We start from the raw sequence: 26,007 nt of genomic DNA, 5'->3' as shown, positions 1-26,007 counted from the left end.
GAGGGAACCCCTTTCCAGGAAAGCAATCCAAGCTAACAAGCAGCACCACGAAATTCAGCAGTGGCCATACCTCGCTGCCCCAGCCAAGAGCGGTACAGTGACTGAGAATGGGATTTTTCAGGGGACTTCAGGAAATTGGGAATTTTGCTATGTTTGGAGTCTTCACGTTTAGGATTGCATTGGTAGTGCTTAATGGAGAGGTGAACCTTGTATTATTTCCTGACTGTTTGTAACCTCTAGAACATAATACTTTTCTGTAAAGCTTTTCTCTAACCCTGAAGCATACCACTTCAGATCTTTCCATCTACCTTACTGACATCTCTAAAGATTAACAGGATACCTTCAGGTAGAATCGTGTCCTTACACCCCGCAGAACACATTGATGCAGGAGCAAGTCCTAGGAGGAGTGAACAGCCAGCGCGTAGCGTGCGAGGCACTGATGGTGCGGTGATCAAGGTGAGCCCCGCTGTCCAGCTGCCTGTCTGACGCTTCTGTCAGACCCTCAGGTGCTTCGCAGGGATGTTTCTGAGAGTACAGTGGGGAGATTTGCTCTGTGTGGGGACAGCGTGGTGAATTCTGTGCCTTGGTGAAGGAAGATGCTACTTTGCAGCGAGCCTTAACAGAGCTGCTGTCCTCCACGGAGGCTGCGAAGCATGCCCAGCTGCAGAGAAGTTCTGTTGCCGCCTTCCTCAGCGTTTTACTAAGCTAAAATGAAAACCCTGGGAGTTGGCCTCGTCACTGTAAAGGATAGGCATAGATCCAGTCACCTTTCTCTTTCTCTTGTTTTTCTTTTTAAGTAATCCTTCTGGCTAGCTAGAGTTTCTCCCCACCCCAAGTCTGTGATTCACCTCTTGCGTGTTAGTCTACGTCCCTGCCTCGTTTACTTACGAAGCTGAGAAACTGATGGCATCTGGATTCAATGAACAGAAAGGCATGGAAGGAACTGCACAGCTGAGCATCGTTTCTACCATGAAGATACTTCACCCCTGACATCTCATGGCCTCTCCTAATGTCCGGGGAAAGATTCCATTCTGTCACGCGTTGGATACCAGCAGTGTCTGGATGGATTTGGCTCCACATTAGAATTGAATGGGAGGTGTGAAATAGCTCATGGAATGATAGTGCAGTGGGGAGAGATTTTGGCAGGATGCATCTGTATCAGGCCAAAAGTATTGAAGGAGGGAGGAAAAAAGCCTATAAAACAAATTTCACTTTGCTCGCCCTTTGGATATGCTACTAGCATTGGTGTTCAGCCTCCTGCAGCAACTTGCAAAAATCTTGATTTCTCAGATGGACACAGAGAAAACAAATTCAATTAATTAAAAGCTAAACTCATATAAATTTAAAAGCTTTCAGCAATTTGTGATTTGTTGCAAAACCAGATAGCATGAGGAAGAACAAGGGCATTTGGCCATCCTGGCAATTTTAGATTACAGACCTTAGAGAAATAAGCTAAAAACCCTTGCTTTGAGGTTGAATGCATCATGTTGCTGTGCCTTGCCCAGTTTGGCCTGTGCAGATACAATCTGTGTGTTGTGTGGTCCATAAAAAGACATTTATTTTGTCATTTCGCTCTGTAGCAGACAACAAACCAAAGCTTTTGAACATTAGACTTTTAAAACATCCAGCTCGGTCTTAGCTGTGTTTGGCAAGCTGCAGTTCGGCATTTACACTAAGGAAATTCTATCCCACTCTTTCCCATCTGTAAGTATAATTTTAGTGGTGTAAAGAGAATTATTGTTTGATGCCTGTCTTGCAAAACCTTCCCAGATAAGGTTTGGAAAAAATTTTCTTTGGAGTTGTATGTGTGACACATTTCAGCTGCAAGTCAGCTTGGGAAATACAAGCTTTGTGTGAGGTTCAGAGGGTTTTTTTTAAAGTCTCTATTCAGCTTTTCTTCTACTTAGAGACCTCAAAAAATTAATCCAGTTTATTAGCTCTTAAGAAGAAGTGGGAATGTAGAGAGAACTGTTCCAAGTGTTTCAGAAAAGTGTAAAGATAGGAATCTTCTTTTGATTTCTTTGCACAAATTTAAACATGAGAACTAGCAAATGGCAAAGGTAGGGTTTTAAATCTTACTGGAAAGAGCTCATGATAGCGGGATTTGGTTTGCTTAGTTTTTTAACAGCAATGTAGGTGGATTTTCCTTTTTTCCAAGTAAGACTGCACTGTTGAACTTTCTCTCATTTCTAGAAGATTGCTTTCAGGACATGTGAAGACATGAAAGATTGCTATTCTATTATTAAATGTAAACAAAATCCCTTTTTATGATAAAAGTAGGGATGGAAGGGTGAAAGGAAAGGACTTTTTAAAACAATCTACAAATGGTGGGAATCTAAGAAAAGATTTTTGGGAAAAGAAACGATGTTTTGAGTTTGCACTCAGTGCAGACAGTATGTCACGTGCATTTTTGCTTGGGAGAAAATGTCTCGTAAAGTGTGTTAAGAGTCTGGTTTTGGTATAGAAAGCAGAGGAGGATAAAATCCTGGGAGGGGTGGTGTGGGGTCTGTACCTGTGAACCTTCTGAACTCTGTGGACAGAAATTGCAAGCCTTTCCAATAACCGTGGTCCTTAAAGACCACAGGGGATGTCTGAGACCTTTATGAGTTGATGCTGTACCTGTAGGCTGTGAAGGTCCGTTGACAGCGTTTGCAATCCTTGCTCACTTCCACAGGGATAAGCAAAGAATTTACAAGGTCTGCAACGCATTTAAAAGGGGTTGCTGTGTGTGTTGAGAATAAATCAACAAAAGTAAGAGCCTGCAAAAAGCCTGAAACAGGCTAATCCATCCAGCACCTTTTGTTGAGTCGTAAAGCAGGCTGAAAATAGCTTTTTTAATAAAAACCCTTTTAATGTTTTGGGGTGTGTTTGTGTGACATTACAACAGCAACTGCCCGCATACATATTGAGATACTACAGCGTAAAAGAATGGCCAATCTAGGCTTTTGTTGTGAAAAATGAAAGGAAAATAAAAAGCATGCAGTATTAATTACAACATGAGGTTCGCAGTATTTCAACACTTCAAACATCGTTTTTTTGGTGACATTTTGAATGGCAAGGAGAGAACAAGAGACTAGTTGTGAAAATGTTCAAGTTCTAAGGGAGGCCTTAAACTCTAGCCGTCTCGTGTGGGTTTTGTCGTTCATTTTCGTTGTCACAGGTGGATTGTTGAAACAAAAATGACAGGCACTAGAAAGCAGAAATGTCAGACTATGCAAGCAGGAGTGATATGTGAAAAAATCTTAGGACTGGATCTCCTGATAGACCCATAAGCACAGACTGACTGTTGTGATCTTAGAAGCGAGCCACACTACCTCCTCTGTTCCCAGCTTTTCGTGGGATAATGCCAGCACCCTGCAAAGGAAGCCTCTTTCTCCTCCAGCTTCGGTGGATTTCTAAGGCTGTTCTCAAAGCAGGAAGCTCTTGTGGTCCAAGCATGGGTTTTCTCCATTTTTCTGCTCACATTTGCAGAGCCCGCGCTGGCAGTAAGCTGAGCCATGTGCCTTTGTTGCACAGGATGCACAGGGCTTTGCCCTGTTCCTGTTTTTTGTCCGAGGCAGACGTTGCTGTCTCTGCTGTGCTCATTTTGATTGATAGAATAAGGTCTCTGATGTACTAGATGAAGGCATTTACGCGAATATATGTGCTGCTTGTATCTCCCAGCTCTGCCTTGCAGGAGATTCAAGCTGGGTGTCTTCTGTTTGAAGAACAGTATTTGCAAAACTCTGGAGGCAACCCCATCCAGCGTTCCATGGCTGGAACCGTGGTTGCAATAATAAGTGCTTCAAGGGCAACGGAGAGAATGCCAGGAAAAAATGGGATCCAAGGAGGAAGAACAGACAGGACTCCCCATCCTGGGTGGTTTGTGTGGAGAGGAGAGTGGAATGTGTTTTCACAGAAGTAAATGTCTTATTTAGGCTGCTAACGGCTGAAGTATGGTTTGCTGGTTCTGCCTGCCTGTGATAGTCCGGACTAAAACCCACAAATCGCTTGCAGTAGGACTTTTTCAGTCAAACATTCGAAAACTTTTTAGACGATTGGGTTTTGTCTCAATATATTAAGACAAATACAAGAGCAACTTGCTCTTCAATATATTTATAGTTTCATCTTGTGTGATTGAAGCTCAAACACCTGAACCGTTACTGAGTAAGTGCTACTACATTCCTCCTCTGAAAAACTAGTTCTTTAAACAGATGAATCTAAGGGACAGCTTCTAACACACACATGAATACTTGTGTGTGTTTTGTATACTTATTAAAAAAAAAAAGGGCAAAAAACCCAAACCAACCCGAGAGAAAATCTGGTCTCGTCATCGTTAATGGGATAGATCTGTGTGGAGCATCGAAGCTGGATCCTACCCAATACAAAATCTGTTTTTGGAATATGTGTTAACCTGCTTCTCCTTTCTTAATGTAGAATTTTCTGCTTGCTGAAAGGAGATTTTGCTAAACTAAAGCAGTTATTGTGTCCCTTTACGGAACAGTACCTTGTGGTAACCTTTCACGTTATGCCTGTTGCAGTCTCCTGCCCCTACTGATGCGTTCTCACCCACCTCTCCCACCCGAGGTCTAGTGTCCCTGTAGCTGCTGGGCGAGTCCAACCAGGAATGACAACCAAACCCATCCCATGGGTGGTGGAACACTTCAGCGGTGGCACGGCTAAACTGAAGGAGGTGTAAGATGAACGTGCACAGAACTGCAAGGGCGCACTCTGATTTCACAGTGCCCGAGCTACTTTGTACCGACTGCGAGGAGGGGACCCTCCGCATGTCCTGAAGCTTTGTCTGCTCACAGGGGCTCAGGGAAGTTACTCTGGTTGAAAATGCATTAAAATTTGGGTCACTGTCATGGCCTTTACCCCCAGCTTCTTGTCTGACACTGGGTACCACTTGCCTGAAGTAGACTGCAGCAAAATGCCTAGAGAAATGTAACTTCCACTGGCAGGTTTGCCGGTGAGAGTTAGGTACCTCACGTGCTTGCAAGTGTTTGAAGATCCCGGTTGTTGATACCTGTATTTACTTGTAAATCCCCCAAAACTTTTAAAAACCTGACCGTAGGCCTTTATGGATTGAATATTTTAGCCTGTCCTTCCAGATGTTCACAAATGTTGAAACCTCTGTCCGAAGCCTTTCTCGGATGAGGAGGGCTGGTTTACGTTAGTCAAAAAGAAAGCAACTAAACCCCTGGTTTCCACAATGCTAACTTGATGTTCTGTGCTCAAGTGGTTGATCTTGGGTCATACGCTACACGCCTCCTGCTCGCAACAGCGGTAAATAAAAATGAAGTGACAATAGTAACGTGGATTAATAAAGAATGTCTGAAGCTGGCAAGCAGCCTGCAAAGTGCTGTTGGGCTGTGTTCAAAGCTGGGGCGATGCCAGAGCGCTGCCAAGGTGTAGCGTCGTTGAAATACTTGGGTCTGTTCCAGGCTTTTTGAAAGTAAACTAGCATCCGTGGGGGAGAGAGAGAAGGTATTGGATTGCATTGGAAGCCTTTAAGAACTTCATCATTAACATCTATTATGCTGTAGCTGTTATGATAATACCGAAGGATAATTTCATTCAGTAATTGGGATAATAATCATTAAAGGCAGGGATATGACTGACTGTTTTTTGGAGTTTTGCCGCAGAACTCCGATTTGGGTAGGGCAGCACTGACATCAGACAGGATTACCGCTGCGGTATGCTGTGTCCTTTGCCGGCTTTAAAAACATATTGCGCCATACCCTCTGTTCATCATGGGATTTTTATGGAGCTCTGTGAGCATTAATTCACACGAGCGCTTTAGACAGGTAACAATAGAAGTAGCAGTTTTGAGGTAAAGAGGATTTTTTTTGTGTCCCATTATCTTTGCTGCCTTTTATTCCGAAGCGGCCGGGCGGGCGGCAGGATGTTCTGCATTGGGATCGAGGAGACGCACCAGCAGCGAGACTTCCAAGCGTTATGCCATTTGCTTGCTTTGGCCATTTGCAGTATGTTTGTGCTCTTTGGGACTCTGGAATGGAAATGCCCGAGTTAGCTGTGGTCTCCTGTGCTGCACAGGAGGCTGTTAGGCGTTTGGGAGCAGCATCGCACTGACCTACAGCAGCAGCCGTGTGCCAGCAGGGCTCTGGAGGTTCATTGCTCTGCTGATGGGACTCGTCCTTCGTTCCCAGCCGTGGAGGAGATTCTGTACTCTTGTGTGTAAAGCTATCCACTGCTAACGAGATGAAAAATGACTGTAGTCCTTTGGTATTTAATTTCTCCGTTCATGGCACGCTCTGGGTTTTTTCTCTTTTTAATAATCAGGTACTGCGAGGGAAACGGGGTCAGCATCGTTCTTTCTTGTTCATGACTCTGGATGCTTGAGATGCAATAATAGGGTTCTAGCTGCACCTGGATTTTGCATAGAATGATTTATTTATTGAGCGAGACTGCAGAGATAGATACCGTCATGGAACTGTTTGTGCTAAAAGCACATTCCTTCAGCAGGTGCAAATGTAGGTGCATTTGAAGCTGTCAGGATACTGAAGACAGAGGCTTCCTGTGCTCCGCGTCAATAGCTTCAGCTCTAGGAGAGAAATGGTCTGGTGAATTTATTTGAGGGAAGGAAGTATCTGAAAATGATCACACATGGCAGCAGCCTCGCAGGTCGGCAGGCTTGCACTGGACCAAGCTGCCGTGCTATTATTTGTGGAAGGGAACAGCGAGGGATATACGGCAGCAGCTGCGTTCATGTGCTCTTCAGATGGTTTTCTGTGATGGAAACCCACCAGCTGAAGTGAATGCTCTAGGAAGGGATGATGAGCAAGAAGGAAAATTATTTCTCAGCATAAAATGCAGTATCACATGAATGTGCTGCCATAATTTATTTTTTTTTTAAAGCAACAGAAGCTTTTACAATTATATGGTAGTTTGTTAATGTTGTGTCCTTTGGGCATTTTGCCTTCAGCAAGCAAGCTCTGAATTAGAGAGATCAATCTTCTTGTATCCAAATTGCATTCTACTTAGCTCTGAAGCAAAAGTGAAAATCACTGTTGAAATCTAAGAGGACAGGATAGCGATTATGGTTTCTTTCTTTAAGTGATGCATTTTGGCAGGGCTTCTGATTGTCATGTGGTGCTTTGTAGACGAGGCTGGGCCCGGCCACAAATTGAAGAGGACAGTTGGCTTTACTCTGAAGAGACACTGCATCCTGCCCCATAACTAGGCAAGTGTAAATGCATTGCAGAGGAGCAGTCTGTCTGCAATTTTACTTGTTTTACAACTTCTCCAAGAGCTGGGCTTGGTTCACATCCAAAGTAAGAGGAGGATTGTGATGGATGTTCCTGTTTTTCTTAGCTGCCTTGATGTTTAGTCTTTATGGAGCAGTTTAGTATGCGTGCATTTTTAATGGCAATATTACAGGAAGGTTGGCTGCCCTTTGGGACAGATAGTCTGAAGCAGTTTCATCCAGTATCATCCTCTGCAGGCTGCAAAGTTACTTTGATCAACAAGTAATGTTAGACATTAGATGGCTACGCGAGCATCAGGAGAGGGACAGGATGCGCAGTTATGATGCCTCCAACCTGCACAACTTGCATGAAGATAAAGTTCAGAGGCCTTGGAAGAGCATCTGCGTTTCTGAACAACAGATTCATGGGACGTAAGGTGTAGGACAAGCAGTTTAGTAAAGAATATTTTCAAGAAGGCACTCTCAAGGCACAGGAACCACATCAAAATACGTAGCATGTGTGTAAAGGTGCTTTAGCAGTAAGGCAGGGGTGGATCGTTTTCATTGTCTGTGGCAAATGTTTACTGTCACTGAGCGAAGTGACCAAATAGGCAACCAGAACGTTTTCAAAAGTTCTGTCCTATCGGTTACACTGAGGGCACCATGTTTAGTTAAACTCTGATATTCTAAGGAAAACGGGTATTTGAGTTGTTCTGGTAATAAAACCACTGAAGTGTTAAAATGCCGTTGCCTTCCTCAATAACTAGAGGTGCTTTGCCCAGCTGGGTTCATAGCTGACTGTATGTTAAATGAAAAATAAGTTTTGTTTTAGAGGAATTGGAGGCAGAATTCTTAAGGGGGAACATGAATTGAGCTTGTTCCTTAAATCTTTGTATTCGTTCCTAGAGTTACAGAGCAGGTTTGTGCCCCAAGTTTGTTAAAAACTGTTGAGCAGGTGTTTCTTGTCACTAGGTGTTGTGTAACCTGTGACAAACTGACCCAGTTTGGCGAACGCCGAGGTCCCAACCGGTTGAGCAAGATTTACACTCAAAGTGTGAAACCACTCAGAATCAGTTCATCATGGACCTGCTGCGAATTCCTGAGCTCTCCACGTCCTTGGCAGGGGCTGGTAGCCTCCAAACTTCAAAAGCTGCAAATGTGCAGACAGGCTGTGGGATGGAGACATTAAGCATAATTGCAAACTGATATCGTTAGAGACTGTGGAGCAAGTTTGCAGTCAAGGGCTCGGGCTTTGACAGATAAGAACTGACTCTCTGTTTTTCTAATGATGCCTTTTTAAACTGGTCTGTGGTCTGAGAAGACTGTATTTCTTTCAAACGTAGTGGTTTACCTTTTTAAAAGACCCCATTAGGGATATTAGGTATTAAATATGGCCTATCTTAAATGTTTCATCTGCTGGGTCTTGGCACGGCTTTTCACTGTTTCTTCTTAAAACTGATGCGTGCAGCTGCCAAAAAAGCAGCGATTTTCCCATTTTGGCTACAGCTGCAGCTCCGTTAACGAAACTCCTCCAAAGCTGCTCCTGGTTCTTGTGCTTTCTAAATAAAGTTTCACCCTTCTAACCCCTTCCCCTGAGTTTTGGTCAGCTGCATCTTTAACATACCTGCTTGGTGCCTTTTTCCTTGACTTGTTTGTGTATTTTCTCTCTCTAACCCTACTCAAAGGAGTAGGAGTAGGCAGGGAGGTTCCCTCAGACATCCCTGGTGAATCTGGGGGGGATGGGAGGGGAATGGACCGCAGGAGCAGCCAGGCTCTTATATACCCTTGGAGAAGAGCATCCTTCCCTGTGGCTCTCGAAGACGGAGTACGGGGTGGGGGGGGTGGACCACTGCCCCGGCGCAGCAGCGCGTTTCTTATCATCTTAGTGATACTTCCCAAACACCGTTAACATCTTTTGCTTCGTTCCAGGGTGTCATGATACATCTTGGGTTTGTAATGGAAGCAGCCTCAGATACAGCATGGGTTTAATTATTTCCATGCGTCTAAGTTTCTGTTATTTTGTAAATGATACAGTAGATGTCTGTTCTGTTGCATAGCAGCCGAACTGGGGTTATGGGTTGTTTCTTCAAAGCTTCTTGGGTTTGGACCTACAAAATCGTTTCTCCCTGGCCGTTAGTTTTAACAAAAACTTGCTTCTGTGCTTTGGTTGCATAAAAACCAATTATTTAAAGAAAAAATTCAGCCGTTCGCTTTCAGTGATGTGCCCAAGAAACCAGACTTAAGAAAATTGTGATCTATATCGGCCTAAGCTACTGTTGCTGTGGCTAACCTCAGGCAAGTAATTTTGGAAGTTTGTTTTGTTTTGCTTTACTAACCTCAGGCAAGTAATTTTCAAAGGTTTTTTTTGCTGGGTTTGTTTTAAAGGATAGTGGTGTTTGCTTACTTTGATGAGACATTGTTTCTTCTCTGTGGTTAAGTTGCTGAGCGGATTATAGCACATTGGGGGCACAGGGTAAAGAGGGTGTTGTATTTAAATCAGTGCCATGTCCTTATAATAATTTGTAAATATATGTGCATTCACTCATTGCCTCGCTACCTGTAGGACGGCAGAATTTTAGTTCCTGTTCCTTAGCGGTTGGTCTATTAGTGGCTTTGAAGTATTTCTTTTGTGGCTGTAAGCTCATGTGGGGTTAGTTTAATTTTCTGAGGTGTAGAAAAGCAGCCCCCTATGCTGCGGCCGCCCTCCCCTTCACCCCGTGCGTCTCTGTGACCTGCTGCTCTTACGGTATAATTTGACTAAAGAGATGATTGATACTGAATTGTTTAAATTACAACGTGTCGGGAGAGCAGGGGACTTTTTTCACATGTTAAATGTTGTAAATCCTGTTTCAAGTTCCTTAGGTGTCTGTCAGCCTGCTGTTCAGAAATACGCTTTCTTGTGGGAGGAAAAAATGGTTGTGACGATCTCAAATGCCGTGCACACCGTACGTTCGCGTGAGGTTTTTGTAGCTGAGCGCTTCTGGCAAAGCTGCTCTGCTGCGCGACGGAGGAGCCACGGGACAGTCGTGGCTTATTTCAGCTTGGCACCCAGCGAGCCGCCAGTACCTGGTGGGCGGCAGTTTCCAAAACTGATCAGCACAAGCAGGGATAATACTGCTGTCCTTCAGGCCGGGTCTTGGGGCAGCTTGTGTTCCCACGTGTGCTTTTAGTGTTCCTATCTGTAATTGCAATCAGGGAGCACAAGGAAGTCTAATTTTTAGGGGAGAAAAGCTACAGTGGTTTCCATTAAAATCTCTGTTTTTTCCCCGCTGATTGCAATTAATTGATAATAAACTGATAATTAATGCTGAAAGAGATTAATTTCTTCTGTGGAAGAAGGCTGTTAAGGATTCACCACAGAAGTACACTAAACTTTCTCCTCTGACTTCTGCCTTGTGTTCTGTCCGTACGTATGTTCCCTTCGTCTTGCGATAGCTGGGCTCTCCTGCGTCCATTCCCTGTGATTCCAGGTGGAATGCTGAAATTTTAGCATTTCCATCATTTTCACCTTATTTAAAGCTCCCTCCATATAATAAAATAAATATATAATAATAAAATAATACATATATAAAAATAAAATAATAAAATCCCATATTTTATTTTTTTTTACTGGTAAGTACGTGCAGCTGCCTGACAGCAGGGCGGGTATCGCGCTGCCAGATGTTGATGCTCTGTCTTCTATAGACTGGTCGACTCCAGATGTGGACAGACATCGTCCTGGTGTAGCTACTACTGCACTGAGCGCCCATCGCCGCCCAGCTCTGCCAGCTGGAAGGGTCCTGCCAGCAAGTGCTGTGTTTGCTGAGTAACATCTGTGCGTTCATCGGTGGGGTTGAGCTAATGCAAGTGTCTTCCAGCTTAAGGACAAGCCATAATGCCAGCGCTCCCTGCGCTGTGGTGGGCAGGAGTAAACTGGTGGCAGGTACTACCAGGAGCAGTGAGAGGTGGCCTCAAGGCAAGACCTGGAAATGCGCTAGCCAGAAAGCCTTACGCTGCTGAGCATGCACTTTCTTTCATTCAGATATAAAGTAGTTTTATGCTGCCTTAGTGCAAACTCCCTTTAAGTTCTAGAGATTGATAAATTCCCTAAAGTTATAATAATACACCAGAAGTCATGAAATCGTCCAGGACATTTTGGTAAACAAACTTCAGCTTAGATAAAGCCACCTACGGCACCAGCTAAAAACACTTCCTGGGTAAATACGAAGTGATGGATTTTATCAGCCTTGTTTTCTGTTTTGACTAAATTTCGAAGCCATTTTCCAGTGTGACTTGAAATAGAAAAAGGGCTGAAGGGTCACGCTGGAATAACATACAGAACCCCAGACCCAGACAGCTGTAAAAGTCACCCACATGGCAGAGTTAAACTCTGCTGGTGGATGCTGGCGTTTTTCCAGCGATTTAATACATGGTGTTTTCTTACTACAGGGTCAAACTGAAGTGACTTTTGCCATATACTTTCACCTCATTTTCTGGTCTCGATCTCCATGTGGACTGGTAAGGTTCATGAAGGCATCCATGTGATTTCTTTCAGGAAATAAGCATTTGAACCAGAAAAGAAAGGTCTATCCCTGGCTTAAAATAAATAAATCGTAGGTGCTATGGAGAAAACATACTCGGACCGTGGGACAGGAAAGCTGTGCACCCTGTCTGTCTTGAAGAGGCTTTGGTGGGCGAAAAGGACTCCTGTCTGCCCAGATGTAGACAGATTCAACGTGGTCTTTTTCTTACATAGTTGGGAGAGGAGATCTGTAAACCTTTATTATAAAATTTCAGCATATCTGTTTTGTCAATATTTGCGATACGATCCATTTACAACAGACGAACTTCTTTTGTGTTAGCGGGATGCCTCTGAGTAAGCTGTTGATCGTTCAGTATACAACGCGGGAAGAATTGCTTCTTGCCAGATCCCAAGTGAAACCAGTTAAATCCACATTAAAATACTCCTGTGTGGAACTGGCCTTGAGCTTACAGAAGCCCCTCTTAGAAATGTCTAAATTTTTTGTACTGGTTTGTTGAATGGTTTAAATGATGGAGCAAGGGTGGGTTTGGTTTTTTTTTAACTCTGGGAATGAAAACGCAAAGGTTGTCTTGAAATACCCTCCTCTTAAATCTGCTTTTCCCAGTCCAACAGTAGCCAAGCAGCGCTGCAAGAAGAAATATCTTTTTGTCGTTTAGGGAACAAACCGTCCCTGAGCTGCAGCTGTCACGCTGTGTGTTGGGCTTGGGAAGAAAGGGAGCAGGGAGCGGTATCGCTGCTCGCTGCAAGTATCCCCAGACGAGCTGTGCTTCGGGGAGGACGTAAACTTCTCCTGGCTACGGCTACGTGTCATCCTCCTTAGGCCATTCGACCAGTAGAGCTAAAAATACCGCCTGTGGAGCAGGGGGTTCTGAAGCCTTGTCCCTCTGAATCTTGTCTCACGCCATGTGAAGCCTGGGTAGCTTTTTGTGATCTCAGTGTAATGCTTTTACTAATGGGAGGTTCAAATCTCTGGCTCAGTGGAAATTCAATTATCAATTCAGTAATCTCTAATAGTTTGGTTTGGTTGGTTTTTTTTAGCATGACGTTTCTTCTTGCTTTAATAATTGGTGGGGAAATAAAAAAAGCAGCTCTGTGCAGTGTGCTGAAATCTCATCAGTCTTTCATCATACAGTTAATCCTCCACGGCATGCAAGAGTAAGGGAGAACAGATCAAACTGTAGTAGAAGTAGGAACAAACCCAGGTTTTCCATTTTGTGGCTAATTGTCACGATGCTTTTCATTGTGAATGTTTCTGTAAAATTAAATCTAAAAAACACACTTTGATTTTGTTCAAGAGGGATTTTTATTTATTTTTTTTAGTCAGTGGTCAATTTTCCCTTTTAAACATCGTGAAGCTATTTTAAGGTATTCTTGAAATCTTCACTTGAGGCTTGATTTTCTTATTTTAATGAAATTTATCATACACGGATTTGTAATTCAAGGTCTGAATCTGGGAAACCACGTGATTTATGTGCTTTACTTCACCTCTGTTCTTATGTCCTGTTGAAATTAATGGGGTTTAAGTACGTGCTTCTCTAAATAAGGACCATCAGTAATTAAAGAATAGAAAAGTAATTATTGAATTGGAAAATTAGAGGGTGATTGAAAATTTATTTGAGCAACAATTTATGGAAATCATTAAAAATGTGGGGAAGGCATTTTTGCCTTATGGATATTATGTGTCCCGAACACCAGTAATGTTTTAGCTTTGCTGTAAAACACAATTGACAACATGAGACCAACTTAACAGTCGCTTACTTGTTTCTACTGTTTTGTTAACTCTCTAAATTAAAAAAAAAGAACCCTTTCGAAAAACCCTTCTGGCGCTTCAGAATTCGCAGGAAATGGGAGCAAGATGTACAATTTTTGTATTGATGTAGTGAAACATTGTGGTATGTGTGATATTGAACGAGACCACTGTTGTTTCTGCTGCTTTGGCCATGCAAGGCTGGAAAGCCAGCAGCGAGAGTTTAGGCTTGACTTTCTTGTGATTTGTACTGCATATCTGAGGGGAAGCACTAAATGTTGTCCAGTTCCTTCCTAGATTGCTGCAGTGATTCCTTCCTGCAAAGTTAATCGCACCCCTTGTGGATATGGCTGTCATGTTTTGCTTAAAAATTCATCTCTCGGGCTGCAAATCCACAAAAACTTTGCTTAACGCAACTTCTACAACAACCTAAAGCATTTACGCTTTTTAAATTTAGGTATGGCCAAATTAAAACTGTAGGGTTTTAGGAAATACATTTTAGAGTGTGGGAACAACTTGCTCCTGGGTGGAAATCGGGATGATTGTTGCTGAAACGGAGTAACTTTCTCCTGGGTGGAAATTGGGATGATTGTTGCTGAAACTGTGTTCTGTACTAACACGCCATGTGCACAGTCATTGGGAACGTGGCTGAAGATCGGGCAGTCCCATCCCCACGGGTACCCCGCAATGCTTTTGCATCTCTCATTCCTGTGATCATGTGGGACGTGTGTCATCAGAAGCGCGGAGGATGCTGTCCGCACGGGTCCGCCCTTTCCGCCGCGGATCCTGCACACCCTGTCACATGGACCAGGAGTTTGCTGACCCCGACTATTCCTGTCTTGTAAAGTCAACTCTTACTGTCTTCATTCGTGATAAAAAGAGACTGCAAATCCACAGTCCCATATTTAAAATTAAAATATCATGGAATTAATGGAGGATTTACAACAAATAGGTTTGTTACTCGCGTGGGTGGCGTATTGAAATGTCCTGTTAAGTGCAGTGGGCAGAAGCAGGTAAAAGATTTCTCAGTCTGTCGTTTCTTACGTTGGTGACTAAACCTTGTGCAGCTGAAGGTCATACCAGCAACTCGTCAAAGAGAGCAAGAACCCCATTAATTGCAAAAGATGGAGACATTGGAAGGGCTGTCATCTTTTTGAAGATAATTAGGCTCGCACTCCTGGTTTTGTTTTTCTCCTTTAGACGAAAAGTAAACTGACGTAACTTACGGAAAATACAAAGCATTTATGTCCTGTGTAGATGCCCTCTTTGCAGGCTTGTGAAATACGAGTGATTTCTTGTGATGTGAAAGCAGAGTTTATGGGCACAGCGCACGGTCTGGAGTTGTCTTAAATAAATTTGACAGAAAATAGCTAGTACGCTGGGTTATAGATTTTACATTTACGATTGCCTTGCAGGCTTTGGATAGTAATAAAAAAGCGATGCTTATACATTTCTCAAGAAACAAACGAATATAGCAGAGTTGGGTCTGGGAAGTCGGAGCAGGCGATGGGTGTTTGTATCCCAGGTGAAGAGGGCATCAGGTGAGGTTCTGACAGCCACGTCCAGCCGAGCCGGGATCGCGCTTAGGGCTTTCCCCGGTGGTATGTCCCCTCTAACACCGTGCACTTCCCTGCTTTCCGTACCAGTCGCCAGGCATCCCTTTGGCACCGGTAATCCTTGGCCCTGCCTTCGAGGTGCCGCGTAACCTGGAGCAGTGCAGTCCCAGCCTCCGCCGTCCCCGAGCCCTTGCACCGCTGGCATGGCCGGGCTGCCGGCATCTGCTGCTTTCGTGTTCTTCTCCTCCTTTCCCAAGGGAGACAACTGCATGCGGAGTGCGAAGCAGAGTCTGTAACGCAAACAGAGATTTTTTTCCTTAAATGTGGCCATGCTGTTGATTTTAGGAAACAAAGGCTGAAAAAAAAGCGCTTTGCACTGGAAATAGAAGGTGGGGAAGCTTTGCTGGGGGTCCACGGTCACTGGGTCAGCGTCCACATCTGTAAAACTGGAGTAGTCTCGTTTTAGAGGCTGCATGGGAGTGTTGAGAGGATTGATGGCTGTTCATAAAGCGCTTTGACCTGTAAAGTGCTGCATTATTACAATTTTTATTGATCATAATAGGCCATGAAGAATTTAGAAGTAGTCCTTAGATATTAAAAGCTTCGCGAAGCCGATTATGCTGTGCTGCCTTTGTCCCTTCCCTGTCCCCTGAAGCAGTGTGTATCTTGTCAGTATTTTAATTGGGGAAATGATACGCACTCAGGAGTAAATCTTCAGCTAGTGTTATTCATCTTAGATTGTTTTTTTAATTCAGCTGGAGATTTGCCTGGGGCGTCTGACAGAAGTTTTGCAAGCTTCTGCCTTCAGATCCCTGATTGTATATTTGTCTTATCTATGTAGAATCTAATTTCACACTATTTATACAACCATTGTGTAATTTACATTTGCGCAGACACCTTGTGCACGGAAATGCTACAAAATCCTTGCAAGGCAGGTGGAAGTTAAAAGCTTCGGATGGGTCTCAGAACGCTGGGCCACATCCAAGCCCACAGTTAAATAATTAAAACAGGAACACTAACGGCTGGTTTGAGCGTGAATGGCTCATGAAACATGAAAATACTACTAAGGTGTACTATCATACCTTCAGATGCTTGGAGAAGAAAGATGGCCAGATCTTCTGCACAAAGTTTCATTTTCTTCCATCTCACCCAAACTGGCAAGGAGCTTGTAACAGTGTGATTCTCCTCTCTGTTTACACAGGGGAGGAGCTGGATCGTGAAGCGGAGTTATGAAGATTTCAGAGTACTCGACAAACACCTTCACCTATGTATTTATGACCGGCGCTTCTCCCAGCTCTCAGAGCTCCCCCGCTCCGATGCCCTGAAGGACAGTCCGGAGGTAAATTCTCAGCCCTGCAAACATGTACCGCAGCGTCACCAGCGAGGGGCTGGAAGACGTTTTCAAGTCTGTGCAAAGTAGTTTTAACGCGACCTGGGTTACGTTTGGAAACTGATGACTACTCATAAGATCAGCATGTGTTTTCTACCCTTAATTTCAGTGATCTAAAGGGAGATGCCCTGCAAGTTCACATGGATTAATGTGCTGCTAAATGTGGAATGGTTGCTCAGAGTTCCAAGAAAAAAAGCTGTCCTCGTTAGTACCTTAGCTAAGAGTTGTATTGTGTCTTTGGAAACTTTTGCAATGATGTGGCTATTTCCTGACCGAATGTTAGCAACTTAACATTCCTAGGCAATCGTGCTGTTCTAGGCTGCAGCACTGCAAGAGTAATATCATTTGCAACATTAGACTTAGATTTATTAATTGAAAATCACCGAAGCTGGTTTGTAAGAGCGTTGGCATTAGTGCATTATTTAAATGGTCTTTAAAAAGCTTAAAGAGTGGGCTTTTTTTTTCCCTAAATGAGTAAGAAATACTTTTCTTGACTTGCTGTCTTCACCTGGAATATGGGAAGGTGGAATTCCTTCAGCCTCTTGTCCAAAAGAATCTTCTGGAACGTAGCAGGTGCATCTTGACTGCATCGTTTCAGGAGGTGTGCAGAGGGAGGCAACATAATATTGGAGCCAGTAGAGCATAACAAAACCGTTTGGCCTCAGTCTGCGGGAGGATTGTGTGTCACTGGGATGGACGGTGCCCGTTGCTTCATTTCGCAGGTCGCTTATCTCTGGGACCTGTAGTTGTATGTTTGCCCCCTACCATCAAGCACAAGGAGGGAAAAATCTTGACGTGCTGTGTCAGAAAGCTGATGCTGCCTGCCGACGAGGTGTGTAGCTGAAATGGGCGACGAGGAAATTGAGGCCGTTCCAAGCAGCCAAAGAAGAATCCATCCAGGGACTATCAATCAGAATCTGTGCCCTTTGGGTGCTGAGCAGGCGAGGATCGATTGCTTTTGAGCAACGCACAATGGTTGAAATCAGTACCCCACCGAAGTCTACAGGGCTTTTGCCATCAACTATAGGAAGCTGATCACGTGGCCCCATTGTTCATCAGAGAATCTGATTTATTAGTTGCTTTGGTTTAATGCAGGCTATTTCTGAAGAGAATTTAAAGTTTCTGGTCTCTTAAATTCAGCAGATGCAGCAAAATGAATTCCTGCTTTAGGTTATATTTTAGGCATTCCTCTCCTTTACATCTTTATTTGTACAGCTTATTTAACATGTACTTTATAGCTTGAGCCTGAAAATCTGCATTATATCTGTAAGCACAGAAGATGTAAAGACGTTGACTGCTCTGTGAAATGTAATTCTGCAGCTGTCTGGTGTCTCATACTATATTTTTTTATTTTGAACTGACCACATTTGAACAGATGTTTGAGGAGAACAATGTTTTAAACAGTCCTGCGAACTCTGGCCTACAATACTGCTTTGTGACTGTGGCTGCGAAGCTTTGGGAAGACCTCGCTAGCTTCTCTTCAATAAAACCAAGTTATTGCTAAGTGCATTTTCAAAACCCTTTTCTACTATTTGAAATATTACTCTTTCACTAAGGGGTCGGTCTGAGTGGCCGCATTCTTAAGGGTTTGCAAGCGGGTGGAAATGACAGCCAGCGTTTTGTTTCACTAAACAGTTCTCAGATGTGTGTGATGGCCGTAACAGAAATGATTTGTTTGTATGTAAAATCTGCGATGAGAGGAAGGCTGTAGATTTAAGGTGTCTTGACAAGGGAAATAATGAAAATCTACATATCTTATAAAAATAACGTTATTACTTGCACAAGGAGCTGCTTCTTCACACTTCTTTTGTGTGCGTGTAATCGTTTTAACACTGTAGTTTGCTGCCCTTCTGCAAATGACAGATTTCCTTGCAAAAGGGAGTGTATTTCTATAACACGTACCTATAGCAACGGGTAATTTATGGTCTCTCCATGTCTGCAGAAGTCTCTCCAACCACGGTGTACTAAAAGAAAAACTGGATGTCTGTTTCTTTCTTTTCCAGCTTGTCACCCAGATGCTGATGGCTTACCTGGCACGTCTCTCAGCCATCGCAGGCAACAAGATAAACTGTGGGCCAGCTCTCACGTGGATGGAGGTACGGCATGAGGCTGAGACTGTGACGTGTTTCCTGACCTTGGCAGCAGAGCAAGCCACGAATGTGCTCTCTTGCCTTTCCAGAAAGCGGCATAATCCTTCCAGACCTATTGGTGTCACTGACATGCTATCCTGAAAGCTGCATTCCCCCGTTACCAGCGTACAGGTGGTCACAAATGGTACAGAACAAACAGAATCAGGTCCAATGTTAAGAACACAGGAGCTTTTTTCCCCCCCTCTCTCGCTTGGATTTTGTCACCCAAAGGGCCTATCTTCCTCCTGGTGCCCACAAATAAGAGGAGGTGGCAGCAGTTTTAGTGAAGGAGTGGCTGGGTCCGTGGGCCGCCTGGGAGAGTCCGGTGCGTGGCTGAAGCCTGAGGGATGGGTTGCGGGAAGGACACGCGCTCTTACGCTCCTTTTTGGCAAGGCAATACCACAAGTGTGGCAAGTTTCTAAAAATATTTGAGCTGTCTCAATTACAGTGTTCGCCTGCCTCCTTTTTTTTTTTTCTTCCTTTTTTTTCCCTATTTTCCCCTTGGTTTCCCCCTTTTCCCCCCTTTTCCCCCCTTTTCCCCCCTTTTCCCCCCCCTTTTTCTTCCCCTTTTCCCCCCTTTTCCCCCTTCCCCCCCCTTTTCCCCCCTTTTTCCCCTTTTTTTTTTTTCCTTTTTTCTTTCCCTTCTTTTTTTCTTTCTTCTTTTTTTTTTTTTTCCCTTGTGGTAGCCACAGAAACAGTAAATATTCTCTGTCCCTGTTTGCCATCGCTGTTGGCTAGGCAGCTCAACAGAGCCTGCGTTGTGCTTGCGGTGGCGGGGTTTGTATATTGTGAACGTTGGGAATTGCAGCTGCAGCTTTGGTTTCTCTGCTGATGGTCTTCTGCCATCTTCAACAATTGATGTTGTTGGGCAACGAGTGCAGGGAGGAATGGGGCTACATGATGGAGGCCACCTGTCCGTGGCAGCGGGGCTCTTGATTAGTCTGGGTAGAGATATGTGTGGCTTTCCATCGCCTGATGATACTGCTGCACACCAGGAATAGAAACAGCTATTATTAGACTGTTGCAATTCATTCTTAAATGCTTGTGATAAGGATGGAGTGCATTTTCCTGTGATTTTCCCCACTGATATCCTCCTCACCCCGAACTCCTTTGGGATGAGAAAAATCTTGGAAACCTTCTCAGCATGAAGGGAGGAAGGAAGCTCTAGAGAAAAATTCAGCTGTAGAATTTACAGCAATAAAGTGGACCTAGAGATTACAGCAAACCTACTGCAAGTGCAATACAGAGGAACCTTTCCCATTAACTGAGAATCCTGGAAAAATTTACACGAGCACAAAAATCCAGGAATTTTGACAGCAGGCTGATGATTGCAGCAAGGGGTGGGAGCCATGTTTTCTTCGGAAGAGAAATAAAAGGGTGGGAGGAAATCAAAAGTATCACTTGGTTTTGGTTTAACAGCATTTCCTCCTTGCCTCAGTGACTCTTCTTGAGTGTTAATTCCACCTCGTAGAGAATTTTTGTAGTCACTTTTGTATTACCATTTAAAGTACTTCAGGAAGCACAATACAACTGGGTGTTAAAGGGAGGCGTAAACATTCACTGTCATGCTGCTGCTTGTACGCAAAGACGCACAAATACAGCATTTTCCTCATTAGTCAGATGGGGACACGCGACCTTCTGAAACACTTTTTAGGAATTGTTCTTCGTTTCTGTGTGCGCTGCGCCCTGCTCTCGGTGCTGCTCTCCTCGGGGCCCCCAAGCCGTCCTGTCTCCCTGAATCAGCTTGAAGTCTCTGCCACGTCCGAGCACCAGTAACGTGCCTCCTCGCTTGTCCTCAGCTGCCTCACGCTCTCCTGTGCTTTATTTCAGATTGATAACAAGGGGAACCACCTGCTAGTCCACGAGGAATCGTCCATTAACGTTCCTGCTATTGCTGCTGCCCACGTTATTAAGAGATATATTGCTCAAGCAGCAGATGAACTGTCCTTTGAGGTAAATAATTAAGGGAGCTTATGACCCTTGTTGTCACAGAAGAGTGTAATGCGGGTGTCTGTGCGGGTGTGCGCATCAGGAATACATTCAGACACTTGCAGAATGTTTTGTGGGGTGAAGCTTAGAAGATTCAATTAAATACTCAGTTTGCAGTGGGTTGAATACAGGGAGGAGTTCGGTCATCTTTTAAATACAGCTTTACTTGGCATTGGTATTTTCTGATTAAACAGGCAGCCAAGTGCTCTAGCCTGGTCTGTGAGGCACAGCAGACCCTGTGTAATCCGTACTGTGCGGTGTATTTAACGTATGTTGTAGCTGTTCCGGAAGGCTGTCCACGTATCTGTGTATGTGGGCACGCACCAGTTTAATTATGCATTGGCCAGTTTGCACGACCTGTGTTCCTGTTCGCAAGTCCGTGTCTAAAGCCATTTTTAAGAGCTGCTGCCCCCATGAAAAGTAAAGAACCAGACTGCTGAAGAACTTACTTGAAGGGCAGGTGATAATCTAAAACTGTTTGGAAAATCTTACGTGATACAGAGCAGGAGGAGCCGTAGAGCAAATATCTGGAAGGTCAGACCCTGGAAGTCTTTGGCTCTGGTCCGTTCGACCCAGAAAGCGGCGTTTTATGCTGCGATTGTTTATGTGCTGTGGTACTATCAATGGAGTATTCACGGTGTTACACAGAAACGCGTAAAGGCAAACCGTTAGCGCCCAAAGGAGATTTTGGGATCACGCTCTTAGCATGCAGCACAGAAGGTGAAAATAATCGTGATAGTCTAGTGCTGCCACGGGTTTCTTCATATTCAAAATCAAGGCAGTTATTAGCGTGCATCGAGGAACTGCACTAACCAGAAAGACACGTGGGTATGTCACCTTCCAAGTGGAAATGCCTGCAGTGCAGGAGCCGGGCTGTTTGTCAGTGTCTCGGTATTAATAAAAGCACTAAGGTCGCCCTCCCTGCTTGTAAATCTTACAGGTCTGTGCCAGCAGGCTAACTTGGCCTTGCAACTGCCACGCAGTCCAGCAGGTTGTTGTGAGCCATAGTACACCGGCGGGGAAACCGAGGCACGTGTGGCTTTCCAGGTTTGCGCAGTGAGAAGCCCTGGCAGAACAGGAGTGGAATACGATCGGTTGTTTTACAGTGCCACGTTCTGTTCCCTAACCCAAACTATCTCTTTATGTTTCGGCTATTGTTAGTTTCTAATAGGCAACTGCAAAAGCAGCTGGCTGGTGTTTGCTCCCCAATACTGAGGAAAATACCCAGCTCCTCGTGGTGACAGCAGTTTCCTTAATGGAAATTGGCTTTGCTGGTGGTTTGCTATTCCCTTGAGGAAATCCCTTCCCTGTCTCGGTTATCTCCACCTAAGAACCAGGGGTGTGTTACCTTCTTTGTAAAGCACTTTGAGACCCATCAATGTAAAACATCCGGTAGAAGTTGGGCATTACTGTTAATTTTTGCTGTAGCCACAGTCTTTATTGAGGTGTCCCACCCCTTCTGCTCTGCCCCGGCTCATTTTCTATAACAGAGGCCACATAGATGCTGATTCCCACCAAACCAGGTTTAGTATTGATTGTACTGATTCCTTTTGAATTATTGCACTATTACGTTTTGGTTTTTTTTATGGGAATGAGCAAAGCTTCAGAAAACCTGTTTGGTATCCTTGGTCATTTTCTTTCCTGTTCCTGTAACATCACACCACCCTCTGTTTATTTTCTACTTAAGAAAAACATGTCTCTTGGTCAATTTGTGAACTACAAAGGGAGCTCTGAACTTTTTGCTGTGAAGGAAAACAAGAAGATATATGTCAATGCCTACACACACACGTATAGGGCATGTAGTACAAGTTAGCTCAGCTACTTGAGAGTATTTTCCAAAGTGTTTCACACCATCGCTGCTCACTTACATCTGCAGTTTAATCGGAGCACTGCTGTACCCTTTGGCAGAGAGCCTGCTGCTTTTGAGAATTATTTCCCTGTGAACAGCTGTATCCTGTACATTGTATAATGCAGTAACTCTTCTACCTTGACAGTTTGGTTTTTCAAAGGCAGATGTCTCAAGATGGGCATTGGTGCGGTCGCTCACAAGTTTTACAGTTTTTTGCAGTGCTGGAAAACGCTGCTGTTTGAATTGTGCTTTCCTCCCAGCCGCATTGCAAGCCGTGATTGATGTTGCCAATCTTTTCCAGGTGGGAGACATAGTGTCTGTGATTGATATGCCACCAAAGGAGCTGACCACGTGGTGGAGAGGCAAACATGGATTTCAGGTAGGCACGAGCATCAGACCTGATAGTGCAACTTAAATAAAGGCAGGAAGCTCAGCAGCGTGTTTAACCGACTGCTGTGCCTGCCCAGGACTGCTTGTGTCCCTGCGTTGGTGTTTCTCTCTGCACTTGGGCTTGAGCAGACACGTGGTCTTCATAGGAGGTTATCGAGCTAGGGAGAGCCACGGCCCTTTGATTGATAGCTGGCTTGATGTTGCTGGAAGCTTCTGTTGCCCCTCCTCCAAGGCAGCTGACACTGTTATTCAAATCATCCCATCCCTTCCACTATCTAAAACTGGATCAGGCAGCACATAGAGGATCTGGAGGAAGCCACTTGATGAGACGCTGCTGCTGACTTGGACAAGCCACCCAACTAACCTGTGCTTTTGTGTCTGCATTTATTATGAACTGTTAATATTCCTGGGGTTTTAATAGTACTTTTATAGTAATATCACTATATATAGATATATATATGAAAAGTTATGGCAGAGAGATTTAGACTCAATTTTCGAAAGATCCTAGCTTGGATTGTCTGATTTGGAAATGAAAAAAAAAAAGAAAAATGAAATCTCTTTTTACAAAACAAAGCTGAAAAGGTACTGAAGGTGGGGTAACTGCCTTTCTGCCTCCTCACACTGTCTCACCTTTCAGTTCCTCTCAGGTAGGAGGGATTTTCGTACTGCGGTTGCTGTCTGTGAGTAGATGGAATTACGAGTTTGCTCTGGAGAGGGTCAGGATCAGAATTGACCTGACACTTGTATATTTTGGCCTGGAAAGTCTTCTCAAAGGACCTCAGATTTCCCCTGACAGCCCTCTCTGTGCCAGATCCAGGTTGTGGTCCTGCTGTCGTTAATTCCAGGGCTGTGTGCAGTCTGATCTCCAAACACTACAAATCCCATCTGAATGGGGTGTTAGTTATACGATTACATTTCTGTCTGATTGGCCAGAGCACGTGAAATACAGCTTTTGTTGGCTTCATATCACATGTGGGACTCCAGATAATATCTCATTTATAAAATCAGAGCAGCGTGGACATGTGATACCTGCTCTGAAATTAGATTTCTTTCTAGATTTAACACTGTGATGTATCTTGAACAAACTTGGCTGTTCTGGTTTTGGCCCATGTTATGTCTTTGTGGGGCTTTGGTTCTAATCTTGGAAGCCCTAAAGCTGTATCTGCCATACGATCAAAAATTAATTGCATGTTTCAGTGCTCCTTAGAATGATCAGGCTACGTCACATTTAACATCCCAGCGAATCAATAAAGCAAAACTACTTTGCGCTCTGTGCCTGGGTGCAGACGCTTTGCACAAAGCTGATTGACTCCAAGTGCACGGTGTCCCCGTGCAGGGTGTGGATGCCATTTTTCGGTGCAAGCTCCCTGCTTGCCATCGGGCTGGCTGAAATTGTGACTAGATATGAGGAATGCCGCTGGTGATTAAAGACGCGAGAGGCGAGGGAGCTCTTCTGCAGTTTGTCGCTGCCTCCGGTCTCTCAGAGCAATCCTATTGTGCTTTCCCAGCGTGAAGATACACCGATGAGCATACTGCTTGAAAAGGGGTTTGTCTGTAGCTGTGCACAGTCAGTCTACTGACACGACAGATCTGAACAGCTGCAGAAATGCAGCACCATATTCTGGCTTAACAGAAAATTAGGGGTGGAATTACCTTGCGTCTTATATTATAAGCAAAAGTCTTTCGCAGCGTGAATCAGATCGTGGTCACCGAGCCGCGCTATTGGAAATGCAGCAGCTAGAATCTGTGTTTCGGTAGCTCTCGGGATGCGTTTGCACAAATGCAGAACACGAAGTTGGTGTGTTTTAAGAAGTTGCTGCCTGTCAGCTGAAAGAGGGTGACAAACCATCTGTACGCTCGCTGCTCCTGCTGACTGCAGGGTGAAGCTAGTTAGCTCAGAGGTGGTTTTCAACAGCTGTAGCTCAGTTGACAGGCAGTAATTTCTTGAGCTATGCTAACTCATTTATTACTGCATAAACATCTCTCTTCACACAGCCATGGCTCTGATTTGCAGAGGTGCGTTTTTTTTCTGTGAATTGACAGGTTTTGTCATTCCTTTGAAATGCACTTATCAGCACTTTTCATTTCCATGAAACACCACCAGCTACCAAGAGATGCAAATTCTACCCTTGTGTAAAGAGGAAGTTTTTTTAACCTGTGTTTCAAGCTTAAGGCCCATAAACTGTGAGTGTATAGAAACAGTACATTTCCTGATGTAATGGAATTTTTTGACCTTACTGACTGCTGCAGTGAGAAGAGAATTCATAGAAAGAGGAAAAAAAAAAAAAAAAAAAGCGCACATTGCCAGGTCGTGTTGAGCTTCTGGTCTACCAACACCCCCAAGTTGTTCTCCTCAGGGCTGCTCTCCATCCGTTCCCTGCCCAGCCTGCGTTTGTGCTTGGCATCGCCCCAACCCCTGTGCAGCACCTTGCACTTGGCCTTGTTGAACTCCGTGAGGTTCACACGGTCCCACCTCTCAAGCCCGTCAGGGTCCCTCTGGGCAGCACCTCTGCCCTCCAGCGTGTTGACTGCACCGCACAGCCTGGCGTGTCCTCAGCAAACTTGATCCCATGCTCTGTGTCACCAGCAGCGATGTTAAATGGTGCTGGTCCCAGTACCGACCCCTGAGGAACACCACTCCTCACCGGTCTCCACAATATGTATAGTACTGATGAAGCTGTGCAGCCTTAAAAGCATTTATTATAGACAAACAGTTCTGTTCCTGTTTAGGAACAATAGCCGCTGTAAACGTGATAGCAATCTGTTGATCCAGTAATTTTAATTAATAAAATAAATCAACAAAGGCTGTCTTGCCAGATAGTTGTGATTCTGAGAGCAGATAAAGGGAGGAGGTCCAAAGACCAACTCTTTGCACAGTTTGCTCGTGTTCCTTCTCAGGTTTTTTGCTTTGTGCTAGGAAAGGAGCAAGTTTTTATCACAGGGACCATGGCGTACGTTGTAAATCGTGTCTTGATAGGAGGAGAGCGAGGTTTCGCTGAACATGGAAAAAAATTACTTCTTGGCTTTAAAGAACTTACTTAGTTTTGTGAATTTAAACCAGCTGTGACTTGTATATGTCTGGGCAGAAGTGCGTTCATTTCTGCATGTCCCCCATCGATTAGAATAAATAAAGGGTTTCTCTAGGCAGTGCAGACGAACAAGAGGCAAGTCTACAGATGTCAGCAGAAAAGCAAATCTGCTAGGTTGTGAGCATGTTCAGTTTGAACTGCAGCTTAGATTCAGCAT

General features: G+C 44.3%; 1 protein-coding gene across 7 annotated transcripts in view; it reads left to right on the top strand.

Annotated features, from left to right (window-relative positions):
- The window catches only part of ARHGAP32 (Rho GTPase activating protein 32), a 259,498-nt gene that overhangs the window by 159,641 nt on the left and 73,850 nt on the right, over nt 1-26,007 (top strand). For all 7 annotated transcript variants that reach the window (XM_080366610.1, XM_080366612.1, XM_080366613.1 and 4 more), the window contains 4 exons: nt 16,216-16,353; nt 18,408-18,500; nt 20,364-20,486; nt 22,673-22,750. In XM_080366610.1, the coding sequence (XP_080222736.1) occupies nt 16,216-16,353; nt 18,408-18,500; nt 20,364-20,486; nt 22,673-22,750 (432 nt within the window). The remainder of the gene's footprint in view (nt 1-16,215; nt 16,354-18,407; nt 18,501-20,363; nt 20,487-22,672; nt 22,751-26,007) is intronic.

Source organism: Falco punctatus, assembly GCF_963210335.1.
Source record: "Falco punctatus genome assembly, chromosome: 16".
Taxonomy (NCBI): Eukaryota; Metazoa; Chordata; class Aves; order Falconiformes; family Falconidae; genus Falco; species Falco punctatus.
The sequence above is the reverse complement of the archived record's forward strand: the minus strand, read 5'-3'. Positions and strand labels throughout refer to the sequence as shown.